Source organism: Oryctolagus cuniculus, chromosome X (assembly GCF_051225735.1).
Source record: "Oryctolagus cuniculus isolate XC-2025 breed Fujian yellow rabbit chromosome X, ASM5122573v1, whole genome shotgun sequence".
NCBI lineage: Eukaryota > Metazoa > Chordata > Mammalia > Lagomorpha > Leporidae > Oryctolagus > Oryctolagus cuniculus.
The window spans coordinates 37,055,851-37,078,620 of record NC_142888.1 but is presented as its reverse complement, the minus strand read 5'-3'; the positions used below and the strand labels follow the sequence as shown (position 1 = coordinate 37,078,620).

Genomic DNA, 22,770 nt, shown 5'->3' with positions numbered 1-22,770 from the left:
ACTGAACCCAGGATATGGGCATCGTAACCAGCAGGCCAGATGTCTAGCTCAACATCCTTCTTTTTAATGATGAAGACTCTAGTACTTTTTATAGAGCAAAAGTAAGAGTACGTAAAGAATCAAGAATATTAAATGTTTCAGCATTTCAAAAAATAAGCTAAGTTCTTCCCCTGGCTTGCTCCTTTAGACACCCTGAAAAGGTAATCACAATTCTAAGATGTAAAATATGCATATATTTCCACTTGTTTGCCAAAGCTTCTACTGTCAATAACACATAGCCTGTGGCCGGCACTGTGTTGTGCAGCCCCAGCATCCCATATAGGTGCTGGTTCAAGTCCTGGCTGCTCCACTTCCTATCCCGCTCTCTGCTATGGCCTGAGAAAGCAGTAGAAGATGGCCCAAGTGTTTGGGCCCCTGCACCCATGTGGGAGACCTAGAAGAAGCTCCTGGCTCCTGGCTTTGGATCGGCCCAGCTTGTTGAACCAGCAGATGGAAGACCTCTATCTCTCTCTCTCTCTCTCTGTCTCTGTAACTCTGCCTTTCAAATAAATAACAAAAATCTTTTTTAAAAAACCACATAGCCATCTGTAGGAAACTTATCTATTAGGTTAAAACGTTTTTTAAAATGTTGATATTTGGCACTTTTGACCTAAAAATGGCAATTTCATATGTATAACCTATCATTTATGTATAATTTACCATTTTTTAAACTGACTTAAGAGAGGCTGCTTTGAAATTAAATAAGGGTTTACTATGAAAAAAAAACTACACTAGTATTAGTAGTACCTGTAGCTTTGTCACCAATAGAAATCAGATTTTTTTCACAGCACATAACAATTGTTGCTTTATCTCCCCAAACTAACATCATTATTGAAAAATCATGGTAGTCAATAGACCTGTTGATGCAGCTTGTTATTTAATGTGTTAATGAAGAAGCACATACGGGGTGGGCATTGTGGCACAGGAGGTTAAATCACTGCTTGTGACACCTGTATCCCATGTTGGAGTGCTGATTCAAGGCCCAGTTATTCTGATTTGTCTGTCTTTCTTTTTTAAGATTTATCTATTTTTTGAAAGGCAAAGTTACAGAGAGAGAGGGAAAGATAGATCTTCCATCTGCTAGTTCACTCCCCAAATGGCGGCAATGGAATTCCATCTGGATCTCCCACATGGGTGGCAGAGGCCAAATCACTTGGTCCATCCTCCACTGCTTTTCCCAGGCCATTAGCAAGGAGCTAGATAGGAAGTGGAGAGGCCAGGACAATAACTGGCACCCGTACAGGATGATGGTGTCACAGGTGCTGGCTTAACTTGCTACGCCGCAATGCCGACCCCAGTTGAACTTTACTTTGGATCCAGCTCTTTGATAATGTACCTGGGAGGGAGCAGAAGACAGCTCAAGTGCTTGGGCCCCTGCCACCCATGTGGGAAACCAGGATGGAGTTCCTGGATCCTGTTTTCAGTCTGGACCAGCCTCGATTATTGTGGCCATCTGGGAGAGTGAACCAGTAGATGTAAGTTCTCTCTGTCTCTCCTTCCCTCTCTCTCTTTCTCCCTTTTATGTAGATGAAAATAAATAAATATTTTTAAAAGCATCTTTTTGTTCTTTTTTTATGGTGAAAAAACCGTATATTTAGAATTCCCTAGCTGCACTCAGTTCTGATGACCCCGATTTTGTTGGCAACATCCAAAGCAACATAATCAGGAGCCAAACATCCACCTTCTTCTCTCTGTCAGGTCTGATCAGGGTGTTGACTTTGGCCACAGCAATGTTAGAGAGTTTCTTCACAGCCTGTTTGATCTGGCGCTTGTTGGCCTTGAAAATCCACAAGGAACACCAGTGTGTTGTTGTCTTCTGTCTTCTTCATGGCAAACTCAGTGGTCAGGGGGAACTTGATAATGGTGAGTGGTCAAGCTTGTTTCTCCTGGGGGTGTTCTTCCCACTTCCCAGGATATTTGGGCTGCCACTGGAGACCTAGTGTCTTGGGCCAGTGGAACGTGGGGAATGTGCGGATTTTTTTTGTGGCTGTGGACGCCTTTCAGCACTGCCTTCTTAGCCTTCAAAGCCCTTGCTTTGGCTTCAGCTTTAGGAGAGGGAGGAGCTTCCTTCTTCGCCTTCAGCAGCATCTTGGTGAAAAGCTCATTCTTTCAATAAACAGAAGCACATACATTATATTACAGATGTGTTTCTTATTGTTTTGGTAATTGTATTTCTTTCGCTTTTTTAAAAAAAGATTTTATTTATTTATTTGACAGGTAGAGTTACAGACAGTGAGAGGGAGAGGCAGAGAGAGAGGTCTTCCTTCCCTTGGTTCACTTCTCAGATGGCACAACAGCCGGAGCCGCGCTGATCCAAAGCCAGGAGCCAGGAGCTTCCTCTGGGTCTCCCACATGGGTGCAGGAGCCCAAGCACTTGGGCCATCTTCTACTGCTTTCCCAGGCCACAGCAGAGAGCTGGACTGGAAGAGGAGCAACCAGGACTAGAACTGGCGGCACCCATATGGGATGCTGGCGCCACAGGTGGAGGATTAATCACGTGCGCCACGGCGCTGGCCCCTCTTTTTTATTATAATTTTTTAGATTCATTTATTTGTTTCAAAGGCATAGCGAGAGAGAGAGAGAGGGCCAAAGCCAGGATCCTGGAACTCCATCTAGGTCCCCTACATGGGTGGCAGGGGCCTAGGCGCTTGGCAGATCTTCTGCTGCTTTCCTAGGCACATTAGCAGGGAGCTGGATCGGAAGTGAAACAGCTGGGACTTGAACCAGCACCCATATGGGGTGGTGGCATCTCAGGGAGTAGCTTAATCTGGTGCAATACACCACCAGTGCCTGGTGATTGTATTTCAATATAATTGTTTTATTTTGTAATCCTACTTACAGGATCCAGGCATTATTCTGGGAAGGGGCTCCTTAGTCTTCACTCAGAATGCCAGAGGTGTACAAAACATAAAAAGTGCTGAGAAACACTGCTCTAAAGAGTAGCAATAGCTAATATTTACACAAATCTTGCTAAAGTCCAAGCACTGGTCTAAGTCCTTCTTCCCTTACATAGTTGTTAGCTCACTTATTCCTAACAATCCTACAAAGTAACAGCTGTGATTATATCCATTATTCAGAAGAGGAAACCGAGGCACAGGAGTTAAGTCAATTGTCCAAATCATTCAGCTAGTAAACTATGAAGCTGAGATTCAAATGCAGGCATTCTGGCTCCAGAGTCTGTGCTGTGCCTTGGCAGAATCCCTAGGGGCTAATAGGTTGCGAGTGCTGGTGAGAATGGGTGGAGGGTGAGGAGGAATGGGAGAGTCTATATTGGCCAGAAGAAAAGTAGGAAGAGGGGCCGGTGCTGTGGCATGGCAGGTGAGGCAGCTGCCTGCGGTGTCGGAATCCCATATGGGCGCCCGTTCAAGTCCTGGCTGCTTCACTTCCAATCCAGCTTCCTGGTGATGCACTTGGGAAGGCTGGAGAGGATGGCCCAAATCCTTGGGCCCTTGCACCCATATGGGAGGCCTGGAGGAAGTTCCTGGTTCCTGGCTTCAGTCTGGTCCAGCCCTGGCCATTGCGGCCATTTGGAGAGTGGACCAGTAGATGGAAGATCTCTCTTTTTCTGTAGCTCTGCCTTTCAAACAAATAAAATAAACTAAAAAAAAAAAATAAAAAGTAGGAAGAGGCTGCTGAGCTGGTAGAAAATATAAAGGTCCACAGGTTCAAGGAGAGAAAAGTGGTGGAGGGGCCGGCATTGTGTCATGGCAGGTTAAGCCACCAGCTGTGATGCCAGCACCCCATATGGACGCAGGTTCGAGGCCCGGCTGCTCCACTTCCAATCCAACTCCCTACTAATGGCCTGGGAAAAGCAGCAGAAGATGGTCCAAGTGTTTAGGCCCCTGTCATGCACGTGGGAGACCCAGATGAAGCTCTTGGCTTTGGTCTGGCCCAGTGCTGGCTGTTGTGGCCCTTTTGGGAGTGAGCGCTAGCAGATGGAAGATCTGTGTGTATGTGTGTGTGCTTCTATGTCTTTAACTCTGCCTTATAAATAAATAAATAAGAAAATCTTAAAGAAAAAAAGAAGTGGTGGAGGAGGCCCCAGAAGACCTGCAAACATGGTCAGAGTGAGAGAAGGTGGGAAGGTGGTGTGGTGATCTCAGGGAGGACTTATTGCAGGGGATGACAAGGACAGTAATGTGTCCTGGACAGGTGGTTTAAGTGGAGAGGAGGCAAAGATCTCTGGAGCTGGGCACTGAGGGGATCATTAATCTGAGTCTGCACACGCTCCCAAGATTCATTCATTCAACACATTCAGTTCAAGTGCCTAGTACATGCCAGGGAATTTTCTTGGCATTGGGTAGCCAATAAGTGAACCAGTGGGACAAAACCCTGTGGCTAACCTTTCAACAGGGGGAGAAGTACGCAAGCAAGGTCAGGTTAGACCAGGATACAGGCTCATAAGCCTTTAGGCACCATTCCACATGCCAAAAAATCTGAAAAGCACGTGTTTTTTTCATACGTTAGAGCCAAACTCATTAGGTAGCAAAACTTGACCTGAATAGTCTCCATTCACACTTACTGTGAATTTTCATACCTTACGCTTAAGAAATACTAATGTTTAATCAAGATGTTCGAGACTTTTCTCGGTAGTTATGTAATGCAGAGTATATGCCGTATAAACAGTTATGTAATATGGAGTCTATGTCTTCCTTTCTAAACTTGAGAAAATTCTGAATTTCAAAACACATCTGATCCCAAGGTTGAAAAAAAAAAAAGATTCTAGACCTGTAAGTGCTATGAAGAGAATTCAAAGGTGTAATGGGAGAGTGAAGACGTGGCTACAGCTTGAGTGGTCTGGAAGGATCCCTCTGGGAAGGTGACATTTAAACTTAATTTTGAATGAACAGAAAAAATAAGTAGTCATAGAAAGATCAGGGAACAGAGCATTCCAAGCAGACAGGCAGAAGTGACAGTGTGAAGAGGAACCCAAAGGAAGCCACTGTGGCTGAAGCCTATCAGGCTGGGTGAAGAGCACTATAAATTGATCAGAGCACTGCATGTAGACAGGATGATCTAAGTCTGGCGCCCCATCTTTTGATGGACGCTGAAAGGGCAGTCTTCCTGAGTGTGAAGGTAGATGAGGAGATTCTTCAGATAGAGGGAATGTAAAGCAGTTATGAGCTTGAAAATACAGGTCTGGGGCTGGCGCTGTGCTGCAGCAGGTTAACGCCCTGGCCTGAAATGCCGACATCCCATATGGGCACCAATTTGAGACCCGGCTGCTCCACTTCTAATACAGCTCTCTGCTATGGCCTGGGAAAGCAGTAGAAGATGGCTCAAGTCCTTGGGCCCCTGCACCCACATGGGAGACCCAGAAGAGGCTCCTGGCTTCGGATCGGTGCAGCACGCTGGCCGTAGCAGCCATTAGAGAAGTGAACCAGCAAATGGAAGACCTCTCTCTCTCTCTCTCTCTCTCTCTCTCTCTCTCTCTGCCTCTCCTCTCTCTGTGTAACTCTGACATTCTCTTTTTTAAAGAATTATTTTTATTTATTTGAAAGATAGAGCTACAGAGAGAGGTAGAGTTAGAGAGAGAGATCTTGCATCCACTGGTTCACTCCCCAAATGACCACAACAGCCAGAGCTGTGCTGATCCAAAGCCAGGACCCAGGAGCTTCTTCCAAGTCTCCCACGTGGGCACAGTGGCCCAAGGACTTGGACCATCTTCCACTGCTTTCCCAGGCCACAGCAGAGAGCTGGATTGGAAGAGGAGCAGCCGGGCAGCCAGGACTAGAACCGGCACCCATATGGATGTCAGTGCCGCAGGCAGAGGAATAACCTACTACTGCGCCACGGTGCCAGCCCTGTAACTCTGACTTTCAAAAAACTAAATCTTTTGTGTGTGTGTGTGTGTGTGTGTGTGTGTGTGTGTGTTTTGACAGGCAGAGTGGACAGTGAGAGAGAGACAGAGAGAAAGGTCTTCCTTTGCCGTTGGTTCACCCTCCCATGGCCACCGCAGCTGGCGCGCTGCGGCCGGCGCACCGCGCTGATCCGAAGGCAGGAGCCAGGTGCTTCTCCTGGTCTCCCATAGGGTGCAGGGCCCAAGCACTTGGGCCAACCTCCACTGCACTCCCTGACCACAGCAGAGAGCTGGCCTGGAAGAGGGGCAACCGGGACAGAATCCGGCGCCCCAACCGGGACTAGAACCCGGTGTGCCGGCGCCGCAAGGCGGAGGATTAGCCTAGTGAGCCGCGGCACCGGCCAAAAAACTAAATCTTTTAAAAAAAGAAAGAAAATACAGGTCAAGATTTATGCCCTGAAGACCTTGCTTTAGGGAAAAGCAAAAAAGGCAAACAGATAAGAATCTTGAGCTCGATTTTTTAAATTAAGATTTATTTTATTTATTTGAAAGGCAGAGTGATAGAGACTGGGCGGGTGTGGCGGCGAAGGAGGGAAGGAGGAAGGGAGAGAGAGGGAGGGAGGGAAAGAGAGAGAGAGAGAGAGATGCCATATGCTGATTCACTCCCCAAATGGCCCCAAGGACCAGTGCTGAATGGGCTCAAGATTTTTAACTCAGCAGCTGGCTGAAAGATGTTCTAGGTTGACTAAAGACCTAGGCCTTAAATTTAATAGTTGCTGCTTGAGGTGCAATCTACAACGTGTGATCTAGGCTTTTGGGTTTAAAATAGATGAGACACAAATAGAGCAGAATAGCAAAAAGGCTGAGCTGATGAAAAATGCTTTGGCCTCTCCGTTTGCACTTCTCAGCAGCTCTATCTCAGAATATCTGTCTCCTAGCATCTGTCTTAGTGGCGCTCCACATCTGTATCTCTGTGATCCTCTCTGGTGTCTCTGCCTCTGTACATATCGGAACCTTCACCTTCGGAACTCCTTGTCTGTGTCTTCCAGAATCTGGCCCTGTCCCTTGTGTCTGTCTGTCCTGTCATTGTCTTTCTTCAACTGGACAGTTCCCTTCTGGAAGGACGAACATTTTATTATTCCCCTGGGTATACAGTCTATAGATGCATTTATAGACTGGAATGAAGGCTTTTTCTGAGGGGAAAGGGACTCGCTTTCAATCTTCACCTCCCCTCCCCCGCGGAGCTGGCCGCCTGACAAAACGGCTGGGGACGTGGTGGTTTTTGGCTGCAGCTCTTGGGCCCTTTCCACCGGTGGAAAAACTCCGCGGACTTTGTACCCTTGCCAACAGCCCGGAACAGCGGGCCACGCCCCTACGCCCCGTGCGGCGGACGTCCCGCCCCGTAGGCCCCGCCCCGCGGCTTTGCCTCAGCCAATTAACAAGCGCTTGCCGCCTACCGTACAGAAGCTGGAGAAACATGGCTGCGGCGTGTCGGAGCGTGAAGGTAGACGGCTCTTTGCCTCTGCCACGTGCCCCGCTACGTGGGCTGGATGGTGCGGGCATAGAACCAAGGGGACGATATCGGTGCCGGGAGAGAGGGTCGTTTTTCTCTAGGCCTGGGGTTACGGCGATTGGGCTCAGGAAGTGAAGTCAAGTATTCCGTGGGGTCACAGGACGGGCTGTCTGGGGATGAGACCTCCTTTTAGAAGTTTCACCAGTGAAGAGAGGAAGCCAACTGGGTCACACCGCAGAGGTCACCAGGAGCTTCCCCCTGCCCCCTTTCTCCGCAGAAACGGGGAGAACAGACAGGTGAAAAGTTGGGTGTGGGTGTTTTCGACAGTGTGGAAGCTGACGGTGTCTCTCTTCACAGGGTCTGGTGGCTGTTATAACCGGTGGCGCCTCGGGCCTGGGCCTGGCCACGGCGGAACGACTGGTGGGGCAGGGCGCCTCTGCTGTGCTTCTGGACCTGCCCAGTTCGGATGGGGAGGCCCAGGCCAAGAAGTTAGGAAAGAGCTGCACCTTTGCCCCTGCTGATGTAAGTGGAGTCACCTCTCTCTCCTAGGGTGTGCGCATGAGCTCACCAAAACTGGCCTGGGGACCCATGGGGTTCCAGCCCATAAAGGTGTCATGTATGGGAATGGGGGATCCATGGCCTTGTCCCTTTGGACCTGAGCCTTCAAGCATTGTGAGAGAATCTGTGATAAGTGCTCTCTGAAGTTAGGATTCACAACAATGGGGATGGAGGTGGACATATCAGAATCTCATGGAGAGGGTATACATAGTTTGAAAATGTATATTGTGCTGCCCTGTAATGTTATAAAGCCGAAAGGCTTGTTTTCATAAAACAAACTATAGAAAGTAAAGCTTGATGAATCATCTTGGCAGGTAGGGATATGAAAAAAATGTTTTCTTCCTGTCAATATTTTTTTTTTGACAGGCATAGTTAGACAGTGAGAGAGAGATACACAGAGAGAGTTATAGACAGAGACAGAGAGAAAGGTCTTCCTTCCGTTGGTTCACTCCCCTATTGGCCGCCATGGCCGGCGCTGTAACGATCCAAAGCCAGGAGCCAGGTGCTTCCTCCTGGTCTCCCATGTGGGTGCAGGGACCCAAGCACTTGGGCCATCCTCCACTGCCCTCCTGGGCCACAGCAGAGAGCTGGACTGGAAGAGGAGCAACCAGAACTAGTACCCGGTGCCCCAACCGGGTCTAGAACCTGGGGTGCTGGCGCCGCAGGCGGAGGATTAGCCAAGTGAGCCAGGACACCAGCCATCTGTCAATATTTTTTTTTTTAAAGATTTATTTATTTGAAATCCAGAGTTATAGAGAGAAGGAGAGAAACCATTCATGGTTTCAATCCCCAGATGGCTCCAACAGCCAGGGCTGGGCTAGGCTGAAGCCATGCGTCAGGAACTTCTTCCAGGTCTCCCATGTGGGTGTCAGGAACCCAAGTACTTAGGCCACCTTCAGCTGCTTTCCCAGGCACATTAGCAGGGAGCTAGATTGGAAGTGGAGCAGCTGGGACACGAACCTGTGTCCATGTGGGATGCTGGCGTTGCAGGTGGTAGCTTTACCCCCTAACACCACAAGGCCAGTCCCCAATGATTTTGAAAACAGAGTTGTGGGGCCGGCCTTGTGGCACAGTAGGTTAATCCTCCGCCTGTGGCAATGGCATCCCATATAGGCACCGGTTCTCGTCCCGGCTGCTCCTCTTCCAATCCAGCTCTCTGCTATGGCCTGGGAAAGCAGTAGAAGATGGCCCAACTCCTTGGGCTCCTGTACCCACATCGGAGACTCGGAAGAAGCACCTGGCCTCTGGCTTCAGATCAGCACAGCGCCGGCCGTGGCGGCCATTAGGGGAGTGAACCAACGGAAGGAAGACTTCTCTTTCTGTCTCTCCCTCTCACTGTCTATAACTCTACCTTTCAAATAAATAAATTAAAAAAAAAATAAAAGAGAACAGAGTTGTATCAGTGCTCTGATGCACAGCAATTGAAACTCTCCAGAGGTATGCAGATTTCTCAAAAAGGGTACAGATTTGAAAAGTATTGCAACACTGCTCTATAGTGCCTAAGCTTTATCTCCTGTGTCCTGCTCTCTTCTCTCAGATTCTGCCATAACCCTTCCTCTTGGCTTTTCCCTTGCTCATACAATTCTGTTCTCACCCAAAGGCTGGACCTGCCCTCTGCTCCCCTAGGTTTAGAGGTGAGACTGTGCTGGGAGATGCAAACCTTCCCCATTTCTCCCTTTGAAGGTGACCTCTGAGAAGGACGTGCAAGCAGCTCTGGCTATAGCAAAAGAAAAGTTTGGCCGTGTGGATGTGGCCGTTAACTGTGCAGGCATTGCAGTGGCTATCAAGACATACAGCTTAAAGAAGAACCTGCCTCATAGCTTGGAAGACTTCCAGCGAGTCATCAATGTAAGGCCTTGGAGGTTCTCTAGGGGCAGGAGTTAAGAGGTGTCTGGCCATGTGTGTCCCCCGGACTTTTGGGGAGTAAAAGGCTCCCTCTGCCTTGGATCACACATCATCTCTCTTCCCATCTTCCAGGTGAATCTCATAGGTACCTTCAATGTGATCCGCCTTGTGGCTGGTGAGATGAGCCAGAATGAACCAGACCAGGGAGGCCAGCGTGGGGTCATCATCAACACTGCTAGCGTTGCTGCCTTTGAGGGCCAGGTATGTAGGCAGGGGCCAAGGGTTGTGCCTCTACAGTGACCTGTTGAGGCCCTCCCAACCTGTGACTTCCATGTCTTCCCCAGGTTGGCCAAGCTGCATACTCTGCTTCCAAGGGGGGCATAGTGGGCATGACGCTGCCCATTGCTCGGGATCTGGCTCCCATGGGCATCCGGGTGATGACTATTGCTCCAGGTACGCATTTCTCCTCTCCCTGCCCTACCTGGGATTGGTTGGGATCCATAGGCAATTGAGTGGGGAATGTGTTTACCATCTAAGCAAGAGCAGCCTCCATCTCTGGGGCCCAGGGAAGCACCAAGACAGGGCTAAGGTGAGGAAGGACTGGGTGCATATGAAAGCAAGGATGGGTCCCTGACTCTGGCTCTCTTATCTAGGTCTGTTTGGCACTCCTCTGCTGACTAGCCTTCCGGAGAAGGTGCGAAACTTCTTGGCCAGCCAGGTGCCCTTCCCCAGCCGACTGGGGGACCCTGCTGAGTATGCTCACCTGGCACAGACTATCATCGAGAACCCATTCCTCAATGGAGAGGTCATCCGGCTGGATGGGGCCATCCGCATGCAGCCTTGAAGGGAGAAGACCAAGAAAGCAGTTCCTCTGCCTCTCTTCCTTCCCCAGGGCTGCTTCTTTCCGACTTGGGAAGAAGCCCAGGAGCCATTTTGTAACTGCTTATCAGTTACCCTCTGTGCCTAATAAAGTCTATTTCTCACAGGGTGTGAGCAGTATTGTGTGCTAGGGACTGGCAAGGGGAAGAAAGGTGAAGTCTCTCACAGGGTTGGGTGTTCAGAGCCCTGGGGTAGGGTGGGGTGGGGAAGGCAGTACCTCATACTTTTTGTACCCTGTGACAACACATAGCCTTGGTTTTAATGAATAAATTTATTTTCTGGGATAGAAGGTGAGGGTATTGGCTTAGCTCTCTCCCATGGGGAATGGGTTAGGGGTGAGGGTAAGGAGCATTTTCTTCTTTGACTCCTGGCCATCTGTGAGCTCAATGAGGCGGGGAAGGAGAGATGCTCATTCTGAGCTCAGCGGCTGCTGGTGTTGAACTGTAGGTAATATTGGTCCATAGGTTGGTTGGTGTAGATTATTGAGTTCAGATACTTCTGCCTGTGAAAGAAGTCCAGGGTCCTCAGTTGATGGGCTTTCCCTCTCTCCCTGGTTCTTGCCATCCCTCCCCACCCTCCCTCGGCATTTGTCCCTGCCACCACCCCCTAGAACTAACTCACTGGGCTTTTTGCTCTGCAGCCAGGTACTGATTGAGGGAGCCTAGTCCCCTCCGAAGCTCAGCACACAATATCCTCTCCTGCTCTTCTAGCTCCAGTGTTGCCTGGGCCACACGCCGGGCCTGGTTTTCCCATTCAGTCTTCAGTGCTTGTTCAGCCTGGCGTTGTGCTTCCTTCTCATGGCGCTGTGCACCCTGGGCCTTCCTGATGGCAACTCGCTGCTCTGGAGTCATGCCCTTCCAGCAGTGAGGCAGAACCCGGTGGGGAGCCCTAGGGTTTCGGGCCACCTGCGGGTTCTCAGTCAGCAGGTTACTGGTGACCTGGCTCTGGATCTCCTTGAGGTTGGCCTCCCGTTCCTGCTGATGCTCACGGCGCTGCCGCTCAGCCAGCTCAGCTGCCTGAAGGGGCCCTCCAAGTGTGACTATTTGGTGCCCAACCTCAGGCAAGCCTCAGTAGTAGGGGTAGGGCTGGGGGAGGGAATGTAGCCTCATCTCAGAAGGGAGGGGTGGGATGATTAGGGAACTTCCCCCTTAGACCAAGAGGCTCGAGATGAGAAGGCAAGTCTTGTTCTCCAGTCATCTTGTGGTCTAGAGATGGGGAGGGGCAGCCTGTGCTGTATGGGGGATCTCAGGTGAAGGAAGGTGCTCAGGTAGATGAGAGGGCTGGTGTGTGAGGGGACAGACATGGTACAAGTTCCCCAGGACTTCATTCAGGGGGTGGGAAGAGCCTGGTGCACTGGATGGCTCAGGCCAACATACCTGGGCCTTGTTGGCGTTGGCCATTGCAGACATCATGGCTATGCGACAAGACTCCTCCAGCTTGGCCATCTGCATGGCCCGCATGTCCATGGCCATGCGCAGCTGGTCACTGAGCATATCTACACAGAGAAACGTGGCTGGGGGTACTGTACTGGCCTGCTCCACTCCCGGTTTGCTTACTTAGCCATTTGTTCAGTAAGCTTTGTGTATGTGTGTTTCTGGGAAGAGGGTAGTGTCTGAGCTGTAGGGATACAGGAGCAGTTGTCCTCTGGGCTAGGGACAGCCCAAACTGCATCAAGTGCCTAAATGGAAGATGCCTCCTATGGACTTGGGGCCCAATCCCAGCTCTGGCACTTCTGTGGCCTTGGATAAGTGATTTCACCTCTCTGAACCTCAGTCCAAGGGGTGAAGCGTTGGGTACTGAGGACACCACAGAATTAGATCCTGTCCTCAGAGAACTCCCTGCCTAGCAGAGGAGACAGATCAGACAGAATTGAGACCACAATCTGAAAAGAACAACTGGAGAGAAGGATGAGAGCCCTTCAAAAAGCTCATGGAAAAAATGGAATTACAAGATGTTTCTTTTGGTACAAAACCATTGACATGCATGCAGTTTTTTCATCCAGACTTTTGGAAGACTCCTCCTACACAGAGCATTATGAAGGCTTAGGGTGGTAGGTGAGACAAAAAGGAAGAGATCTTTGAAATAGATGGTATCTAGAGGTAAAAGGGACAAAGGGTATTCTGGGTTGGGGGCACAGCATAAACAAAGCAACTGACATTTCCCTCCATTCCAGCCACAGTGTTCTTGTGGTTCTAGGAGCTGTCAGACACTGTACTGTGCAACCGGAGTACAGAGGTAGACACGAGAGAAATGACTCATCTTCGATGAGCTGACGCTTTGGAGAGAAGGCAGACATTAACCAAAGACTTTCCCAGTTACTTACAACCCCAGTAAGCGTACAATGGAACAGGGTGCTGTCATGGAAGGGAAGAGTGGGTAGGTAGAACAGGATCCTTGCCCTGGAAGAGCTTCCTCTACTGGGAGGGCAGGACGTGGCCACAGAGAGTACTGGAATAATAGTAGCCGTTCTGTGTGGCCTGTGTGATTATCCCCATTTTAAAGATGTAGCAACTGATTCACAGAGTGGAAGAGCTGTTTGCCACACCAGCTCACAAGTGGCAGAGCTGTTGAGTCTGCACTAATGCTGCCTCCAGGTAAGGAAAGTGCCAAGCTCATGTGGGCACAACATCTACTACTGTCAGTTACTGGAGAAAAGTCAAGAAGGTTGGGGCCTATACAGGCTGACCTTTCAGCAAGAGCCCCATGGGTAATTGGACCTCCCTACATAGTTCTGGTCTTCTGGACAGTGGCCCTCTAGGCCTCAACTCAAGTCTCTGAGTCTGGAAAACCGGGCTGCTTACCTGTATACTTCTCTTCAGCCTTGGCTTGCTGTTTCTCCTGCATCTGACTATTCAGGCTGCACCTGAACTGCTCCTGCTGCATTCTCAGGCATGTGGCCCTGTCCAGGTCCTCCCCAGAGAAACACTGTAGGCTGGATGGGCCACAGCAGGGATCACTGTCACCAGGCTGGCCTGGAAACTCCTTCCACAGTTGGTCTGGATCCCAAAAGTCAAATTCATTACTGGTCTTGACTTGCTGCTTCTGGTCCCGATATTCCTGGACTTTCCTAGCCAGCCGGCGTGAGCGTTCTGACTCTTCCTTCTCTAACATCTGGGCTACCAAGTCATAGTGCACTTGGCTGGTACCTGAGGGGTGGTGGACAGAGTCATAGACAAGGCAACACAGGAAGGACAGAGCCCACTGAGCATGGCTTCTGCTCCCAAGGCCCATTGGCTTGTCCTACTCCCCAGGGGCCTCAGGCCCCCCTCAGAGCAGAACTGCCCTACCTCAGCCCCTTCCAGTTCTTGCTTTACTCCCTATCTGGCCTTTGGCCTTGGGCTTTTACCATAAGCTTGCTCCTTGTTCCACTCGTCTGCTTCTCGAAGCTTTCGCTCTTCTACCTGGTTGTTCAGGGCTTCAACATCCACCTGGTTCCAAAGAAGGAGCTAAATCAGGGTAGGGGCTCAGGATGGGGCCTTGACCACTCTAGCAAACTCTTCAGAATTTACTCATTTCCAAATCCTCCTATTGCTCCACATGACCTACTGGATAGAGTTCTAACCCCTGAGCATAGCATCAGAGTCCAGCTGTGGTATAGCCTCTCTCTGGTCTCGTCTCTTTCCCTGTTCCACCAGCCTTCAGAGTGGAGTTTATAGTTCCGGCACATTTTAGGCTATTGCCAACCTATAGTCTTTGCTCAGACTGCTCCCTCTACTTGACACCATTTCCTTCTCTCTTTACCCAAACTCCAGTTTTCTTTCATGACCAGCTCAGGCTCACCTCACTGACCACCCCTCCCCCCTCAGGCAGGATCTACTGCCATACAGCCTAGAACCCCCTTGTCCACATGATGCTAGTTTGCCTCTCTGCCAGGCGGAGAGCCCTTTCAGGGCAGGGACCAGGCCTTATTCATCTTTGTATCCCCACTGCCCAACACAGTGGTCAGCACAGAGCAAACCCTGAGGAGTGCACCTTGTTAAGACTCATTGCTACACTTCCTTTATTTTACCTCCTTGTACAGAGGAGGAGCCTGGAGCTCAGAGACGGCGGGTGACTTATCCAAAGTCACATCTATCCAACAGCAGACCTGGCTTTGAACAGGGGTATGGTGGTTTTTCCAGAAGATCCCATGCTGAATCCTCCTCTATCCACCCGCCCAGCCATCTTTTAGTTTGTTTCTTACATTATTGGTATTTTGTCTTTATTTTTTGATCGTGATTCATTTAAAACATTTCCAAATAGTACAACAGGAAATACTGTTTAGTGTACCTCAGCCTGGTAAACAGTTTTTTATGTAGCCTTAAAGAGCTGGCTCAGGCATATACAATACTGAATATTCTTCAGGCCTCTTTTGGCTCAAACCCAGGCTACACAGCCCAGAGCTAACCTGGGAAGAGTCAGTTGCCATCCCCAGGCTCTTGTGCTATACCAGGCCCTGGGCCTGGGGTAGGGGTGGTGATGCCTTCTCCCCATCTCCTTCCGTTCCAGCCCTAGGGCCTGTTTGAATCAGGGAAAGGGCTATGACAGGCGCTGTTGCATTCCTCTCCGGGTAGAAGATGAAGTGGCCCTACTGCCCACTTACCCCTATGACTCGGTTCCGCACATTGAAGAATCGGCTTTGTCGCTCTTTTTCTCTATTTCTTCTGGCCTCAATGGCTGCCACTTCCTTGGGATCGGATGGGAAGTCTAATTTAAACATCTGGAGAAAAGGGGAAGTAGAATGGCCCATCAGTGCAAGCCCCCAGCCTTGAGTATACTCCACCCTCTATTCCTCACCCTACCGCTTCCTAGTGATTTGATTTTCCAGCATACTTCGTATCTCTGTTTTCCATCCCTGTCATCACCACCCTAATTCAGGCCTCACAGTGGTATCATGCAACATTCCCAGAGCCTCACTGGCCTTCCTTGCCCCATGGTCACCCTCTCTGCACTGGCTTTATCTGAGCTAGGCTACCTGAGTGATCTTTCCGAAAGCAAACCTGACTGTGCCATTCCGCAGCTTAAAACCTTCAAAAGCAGCTTTCGAGTAAACGGCTCCATGGTGCTTACAAGGCGGGGTCCAGTTCCCCATTACTGGATCTATAAGGTTCTTCATCATCTGAGCCCTGCTCACTTTTCTAGGCCTCAAAAGCACAGATAGCACTTCCCCCTTTTCATTATGATCTAATGAGTTTTCCTCGTGTCAGTAAATGACATCACCATTAACCTAGTTGCTCAGGCCCCAAATCCCGGAAGCATCCTTGAATTCTTCCTCTTGCTCCCTCTTCCTTCAAGCCCCCATTATCACCTTCCTGAGTGACTACAAGAGTCTCCACATTGCTTTTCCTGCTCTCTCTGTTGTCTTCTTTATAGCCTGCTCATCACACAGAAACCAGAAGCAGCTCTCTTTTCTCTAATCAATTCCCCCAACCCTGTACTTTTGTGACTTATTTTCTAGTGGAACGAAAGGATAGAGTGTTTATATCTACCTTTGTTCCTTCAGGTTTTCAGAAGCTCACTTGTGGCATTGTGAGCCAGCCAAAGCTGCAGCCAGAAGAAACTCTGCAAACAAATCTGATGATATCTCTTACCTACTTAAAGTCTTTCATTGAACTTAGAATAAGAGCCCAACTCTTCACTGTGGACTTTCAAGATCCAGTTCCTTTGATTTCTCATGCCACTATCTACCTTGTCTCTAGTGCCCCAGGCACAGGGGCCTCCTACCAAGCCCAGGGACACAGCAAAACTGTTCCCACCTCAGGGCCTTTCTATGTGGTGTTTCTGTGTTTGCAACATCATTCCTCAACTCCTTCCATAGCTATTCTGGTGTGTTTGTTTGCTTTTGAAACCATTTTGTGACTATCAAGTAGTTGATACACACAGGAAAATACATACAACCCATATGTCAGTTAGGAAGCATGAAAATAGAGACCCATGAACCAACTCTCCAGAGGCAGAGAGAAAGCACGCGAGAGAGGTATCTTCTATCCGCCGCAAGTAATGAGCCATTTCTCCAAGAGTACCCCAGACACCAGCCAAAATGTGTTACCATTCCATTGTGTTCATTAATATTCTGAGTATACGTATGGATCTCTAGACAATATTTAAATTTTTTTTTATTTTAATAAATTATCAGGCTGTACATATTCTTCTGCACCGTGCTTTTCTCATTCAATGTTCACTGCACCACCATTTAACAAATACCTGTGGAGTGTCTACTAGTGGCTAGACACTTCTGTAAGCCTTTGGGAGACCACAAAGAACAAAACTGCCAAAAATCCAAATTCTTTTGGAGGTTGCTTTTTAGTGGAGGCAGACAGATAATAAAGAGTAAAACAAAAATGTATGTTAGTTTGTAAGATGATAAGTGATATAGGAAAATATAGAATATATATATATATATATATGGAGGGAGAGAGGGAGGGAGAGAGGGAGAGAGCGAGTGAGCCAGCACCAAGGAGATGGAGGAGTGTTGCAATTTATGGAAATGAGAAGCACCATGGCTGAGAAGGCGAGGGGATCACCCATGCAAATATCTGGGAGGAAAGCATTCCAGGCAGAATGAACAGCAAGCACAAAGGCCTCAGCACCAGGCAAGTGTGGTTGGTGAGACCGAGTGAAAGACAGGTGGGGAGGAATGACGTCAGAAAGATGACGGGGCACCAGACCATGCAGTTTATATTATAAAGCCTTTGGCTTTAACTGAGAAAATGAGCAGCTGTTGGAAGGTTTTGAGCAGTGGACTGATGTGGTCTGCCTTTTGACTTTTTTTTTTACAACTTATTTTTATGTATTTGAAAGGCAGAGGGGCTGGCGCTGTGGCGCAGCGGGTTAAAGCCCTGGCCTGAAGTGATGGCATCCCATATGGGCGCCGGTTCTAGTCCCGGCTGTTCCTCTTCTGATCCAGCTCTCTGCTATGGCCCAAGTCCTTGGGCCCCTGCACCCGTGTAGGAGACTCGGAAGAAGCTCCTGGCTCCTGGCTTCAGATCGGCGCAGCTTCCACCATTGCGGCCATCTGGGGAGTGAACCAGCAGATGGAGGACCTCTCTCTCTGTCTCTACCTCTCTGTGTAACTCTGTCTTTCAAGTAAATAAAATAAATCTTTTTTTAAAAAAAGGCAGAGTTACCGAGAGAGAGGGGGAGACGCACATAGAGAGATCTTGGATCAACTGGTTAACTCCCCAAATAGCTGCAAAGGCCAAAACTGGGCCAGGCTGAAGCCAGGGGCCTGGAACTCCATTTGGGTCTCCTACATGGGTGCAGGAACCCAAGGACTTGAGCCATCTTCCGCTGCTCTCTCAGGCCATTAACAGGGAGCTGGATAGGAACTGGAGCAGCTGGGACTGAAACCAGCATCCATGTGGCATGCCCGCATTGCGGGCAGCAGTATAATCTGATGTGCCACAATGCCGGCTTTCTGACTTTTGACTTTTTTTTTTAAAGATTTATTTATTTTATTTGAAAGTCACAGTTACACACAGAGAGGAGAGGCAGAGAGAGAGAGGTCTTCCATCTGCTGGTTCACTCCCCAATTGGCCACAACGGCCAGAGCTGTGCCGATCCGAAGCCAGGAACCAGGAGCTTCTTCCAGTTCTCCCATGTGGGCACAGGGGCCCAAGGACTTGACCCATCTTCCACTGCTTTCCCAGGCCATAGCAGAGAGCTGGATTGGAAGTGGAGCAGCCGGGTCTTGAACTGGCGCCCATATGGGATGCCGGCACTGCAGGCAGCGGCCTTACCCGCTACACCACAGCACCAGCCCCTCCCATCTATTCTTAACATAGCAAAGTTATCTTTTAAAAGTCAAAAGTTGGGGCCGGCACTGTGGCATAGCAGGTAAAGCTGCTGCCTGCAGTGCCAGCATCCCATATGGGCGCCAGTTTGAGACTTGGCTGCTCCACTTCCAATCAAGCTGTCTGCTATGGCCTGGGAAAGCAGTGGAAGATGGCCCAAGTCCTTGGGCCCCTGCACCCATGTGGGAGACCTGGAATAAGCTTCTGGCTCCTGGTTTTGGATTGGCGCATCTCCTGCCGGTGCAGCCAACTGGGAAGTGAACCAATGGATGGAAGACCTTTCTCTCTCTCTGTGTAACTCTGATTTCCAAATAAATAAATAAATCTTTTTTTAATAGACTGGAGAGAAAGGTCGGGCAAGGCTAGAAGTAGACCAGTCAGAGGGCTGTTGCAGAGTTGCCCATGCAAAAGATGAATGTGACTCCTACCAGCTAGCAGCAGCAGAGGTGGTGAGAACGGGTCAGATTCTAGATATACTTTGAAGGCAGAGCTGACTGGACTTCCTGACAGATGTGATGTGCATTGTGAGAAGTATCCAGAATGACTTCAAGGATTTGAGCCTGAGCCCAAATCATCAAGTGAATAGTCTGGGTGGAGAACACACATGGGCTTGGGGGTAGGATTAGGAGGTGAGTTTGAAACATGCAGAGTTTGAGGGGTCTTTTGCATATCCCCTGTTAGCATACAGATGGCATGGTCAATTTCATTGCTGTTCAAAAATACTGGCTGCTACTCCCCATGGGATTATGCACCCCTATCTTATTGTCCTGGAGGTCAGCCATGTGATTTGCTGACCTCCTCTGCCACATGAGGAGGACTGACCCGTGCTACTCTCAAAGCAAACTAAGGCTATTAAATGATGGCCACTTTTTCTCTTCACTCTCTGCCATGAATGAGACTGGCAAAGTCCCAGATGAGGGCTATTCTTTCAGCTTGAGTCCTGGAATGATGACATAGAGCAGAGATGTAGCCAACTCACAGTACAAGAAGCCTAAGAAATAAACCTTTGTTTTTATAAGCTGTTGGGAATGCAGGGTTTGGAACCTCAGCCTTCAGACATCATTTTTTTAAAAAACAGTGACAGGAATGAAACATGACAACCATCAGTTTAAGTCTGAGAATGGCATCAACCCCCGCCTACTGGTTCCAACTGCTACCACAATATAAGGTCACGGAAGAAGATTCAGCAGCCATTTTAAGCTGCTTGGATCGTTAAGGCCATGACCTTAGTAAAGAGCAGATAGGAGGTGATAACAGGGGGATGAGAGGATGGAGGTCAGGAATAGAGAAAGGTGGGAGCAGAATTTAGAGGGACAGGGGTACACAGGAGGAGGAGAATGGAGGGCATTGAGGGAAGAGGAAAGGGGGGAGGCTGGCGCTGCAGCTCACTAGGCTAATTCTCCTGCCTGTGGCGCCAGTACTCCGGGTTCTAGTCCCAGTTGGGGCGCCGGATCCTGTCCCGGTTGCTCCTCTTCCAGTCCAGTTCTCTGCTGTGACCTGGGAAGGCAGTGGAGGATGGTGCAAGTGCTTGGGCCTTGCACCTGCATGGGAGTCCAGGAGGAAGCACCTGGCTCCTGGCTTCGAATTGGCGCAGCGCGCTGGCTGTAGTGGCCATTTGGGGGGTGAACCAAAGGAAGGAAGACCTTTCTCTCTGTCTCTTTCTAACTCTGCCTGTGCCTGTCAAAAAAAAAAAAAAAAAAAAAAAGGAAAGGGGGGGGAAGCAAAGGAAAATGGCAGAGGTTTATGGAGCGGCGGGAATGGAGTGAAGGCAAAGTTAGATGGAGTGGGGAGAAGGGAAGAAGTATGGAGGTGGAGAACGCTGGCTTAAGGACCCCAACTCCTGGGGATCACGCAAACACCTTCCTCAGTAAGGAATCCAGATTTTGAAGCTCCTAGGTTGCATTTCAGCAGTCTCTGAGGTCTGTTTGGAGGAACAAGAGAGAGGGGCTGGGAATAGGGGCAGTAACTCAGACTATAGCCTCCCCCCACCCTCCTTCACATTTCATCCCATGTCTAATACATCACCATCAACAAGGTCTAAGCTCACCTAATACTGAATCCTCCCGCTGGCCCCTCCTTCCTACGCAGCCCTCTGCTCTGCAGGCTCCCGCCAGTTCCCAACCCTGTCCTTGTCCGGGCCTTCACGCCGACTAGGCTAAAAGCCACAGCTAAATTCCCACCTTCCACTTGCTCCCAAGGGCATAACCTTGCTGTGACTTCTGACTTGTGTCAGCAAGCGTGGGCACGGATCCCGCCTGCCTGTTCGGGTCCCAAAAGCTGCTGTGAATCCTCCAAGCAACCTCTCTACTGGTAACTTTGCCTTAGCTGTGGTTTGGTGCAGCCACACGCAACAATAAGGGGCAGGCAGACTAGCACCCTAGCAACAGATCAACAAACCTCCCCGCCAGACGGAAGTTCCCGCCGCTGGTTCCGGTTCTCACCGGAAGTCTGAAATCTCGTTGACTCGTCTTTAGTCTCGCGAAATTTCCCATCCGCCCGGCCTGCACTGCGGCGTTTCCCGCGCGGGCAAGCTCAGTTCTCCGGCGTACCGCGGGGGCTTCTTTTACCGCCGCCGGCGACGCCGCCCTTATGGGGTTCCTGAAATTGATTGAGATCGAGAACTTTAAATCGTACAAAGGTCGACAGATTATCGGACCATTTCAGAGGTTCACCGCCATCATTGGACCCAATGGCTCTGGTGAGATAAACCCAGCGATGGCCCTGCTTACGTCCCGAAACCCAGCCCATACTACCCGAACCTTTGCGAACCCTAAAGGGTCCCTTGGCACTCCTGGGTGGTGGTGGGGGCCGATTCTGGTTAGCTGTCCCCACTCGGGGGCTCTCCCTCGAACCTCTTGTCTGAGTTCTTCGTGGCCCCCGCTCCGGTCGGAGTGGTACGGGCCGCACTGTAATTACTCCGCCCACTACCCCCTCCCGCCAAAAGGGGCGCGACCGGACCCAGCTGCCAGCTTGCGCGTCGCGCCCTTCTCAGCCTTACTGGCTGGTTTCCGCTTCCCAGCCTTGTTGAACCCTTCCGGAAAATATGGGTCGGTTGGTAGCTTTCCCGTGGCTCTGGCCTCGAACGATACAGTTATGCTTCCGCCCGGCGCCTCCTCCCGCCTTGCATTGGTACGCTCCAATTCCTTTTTACGCTTCTCCCAGGGCGGCACTTACGAATTTCGGATCCAGCGTTCGAGTCTTTATGCCTGGGGTCCTGACCCCCATCTCAGAGGTGGTTGCCTCGAACCCGCTCCCTTTCCTGTCACCAAAGCCCTTAAAAGCCGTGAACTCATTGGCTCACCACATTTCTTGAATGCTTACTGTTTTAAGTTCAGGGTGCAGAAACAGCGGAGAGCACATCAAGTCCGTGCTCTCAGCTTCTGTTCTGGAAGGACAGAAGGAAGGAGGAGAAAAATAAGATAATTTTAGCTGGATCGCTTTCTAGCCTGAGAGGCTGCCCTTGCCGGAGTAGCTCATACTGAATCCCCAACCTAACCTGGAGGCTTGGCTGCCGTTGGCTCTCAGCTTCCTGTAGAGGTTCTCAACAGTGACGCTTGCAGCGAGATAATTCTTGGCTTTGGTCTCACTCCTGTGTATTGTGGGATACTTAGCAGCATCCCTGGCTAATGCTCGCTAGATGACCAGTAGCACCCTCTCTCCCCAGGTAAATGTTTCCAGACATTGCCAGAAGCCCTTGTTCGAAAACCACTGGCCTAAAGGGCTAATGATTAGGGCTCGTAGGGTTTTGGTGTAGTGGCCCCTTTGGAAAGAGCCAGGATGTGCGTCTTGGCCTTTGGTCCCTTAGCATTGGTTAATATGTATACTTTGCTGATCCAAAAAGGCCCTTGGCCTGACTGCCCCCCCCACCCTTCCCGTCTTCATTTCTACAAGGGATTCTTCGATTCCCCTTCAGTGAGTTAGCTCTTCCTCTCTGGCACCTGGTAGACTCTTTGTACACATTAACATTTTTTTCTGTCTGGTATTTATGGTGTATGTTTTTATATCTTTTTCTGAGATTTATTTTATTCGAAAGAGAGTTAATAGAGGTGGAGACACAGGAAGAGGTCTTGCATCCATATGGCTGCAACGACTGGAGCTGCACCCATCTGAAGCCAGGAGCCAGGAGCTTCTTCCGGATCTCCCACATAGGTGCAGGGGCCCAAGGACTTGGGCCATCCTCTACTGCTTTCCCAGGCTATTGCAGAGAGCTGGATCAGAAGTGGAGCAACTGGGACTCGAACTGGCATCCATATGGGATGCTGGCACTGCAGGCAGTGGCTTTACCTGCCATGCCACAGTGCTGGCTGTGAAACTGAAATTCTATACTCATTAAAAAACAAATCCCATTTCTCCCTTACTCAAGC

General features: G+C 49.8%; 3 protein-coding genes across 15 annotated transcripts in view; 2 read left to right on the top strand and 1 right to left on the bottom strand.

Moving 5' to 3' along the window:
• The first annotated feature begins 7,299 nt into the window (after positions 1-7,299).
• On the top strand, positions 7,300-10,743 carry HSD17B10 (hydroxysteroid 17-beta dehydrogenase 10). Of its 2 annotated transcripts, none has more exons than XM_002720017.6 (6): positions 7,300-7,343; positions 7,710-7,874; positions 9,594-9,758; positions 9,888-10,016; positions 10,100-10,208; positions 10,409-10,743. In XM_002720017.6, exons 1-6 carry the CDS (start codon positions 7,317-7,319, stop codon positions 10,597-10,599), a joined length of 786 nt encoding a protein of 261 aa, XP_002720063.1. In that variant the 5' UTR covers positions 7,300-7,316; the 3' UTR covers positions 10,600-10,743. The 2 variants fall into 2 exon arrangements, with proteins under 2 accessions (XP_002720063.1, XP_089179890.1); XM_089323764.1 differs by having other exon boundaries at positions 7,300-7,392.
• A 143-nt stretch (positions 10,744-10,886) lies between these two features.
• Positions 10,887-20,985, bottom strand: RIBC1 (RIB43A domain with coiled-coils 1). Of its 12 annotated transcripts, none has more exons than XM_051827126.3 (8): positions 20,848-20,985; positions 20,266-20,327; positions 15,217-15,333; positions 13,981-14,062; positions 13,436-13,780; positions 12,011-12,129; positions 11,256-11,650; positions 10,887-11,136 (listed from the first exon to the last, which is right to left on the bottom strand). In XM_051827126.3, the coding sequence occupies exons 3-8, from the start codon at positions 15,331-15,333 to the stop codon at positions 11,055-11,057; spliced, it is 1,140 nt and encodes a 379-aa protein (XP_051683086.1). In that variant the 5' UTR covers positions 20,266-20,327; positions 20,848-20,985; the 3' UTR covers positions 10,887-11,054. The 12 variants fall into 12 exon arrangements, with proteins under 12 accessions (XP_051683086.1, XP_051683085.1, XP_089179887.1 ...); XM_051827125.3 differs by having other exon boundaries at positions 20,804-20,944; XM_089323761.1 differs by lacking the exon at positions 13,436-13,780.
• SMC1A (structural maintenance of chromosomes 1A) overlaps positions 20,891-22,770 on the top strand; it is a 38,544-nt gene continuing 36,664 nt past the window's right edge. Inside the window, exon 1 of the mRNA XM_051827118.3 lies at positions 20,891-21,104. Coding sequence (XP_051683078.1) covers positions 20,996-21,104 — 109 coding nt within the window. The 5' untranslated portion in view covers positions 20,891-20,995. The remainder of the gene's footprint in view (positions 21,105-22,770) is intronic.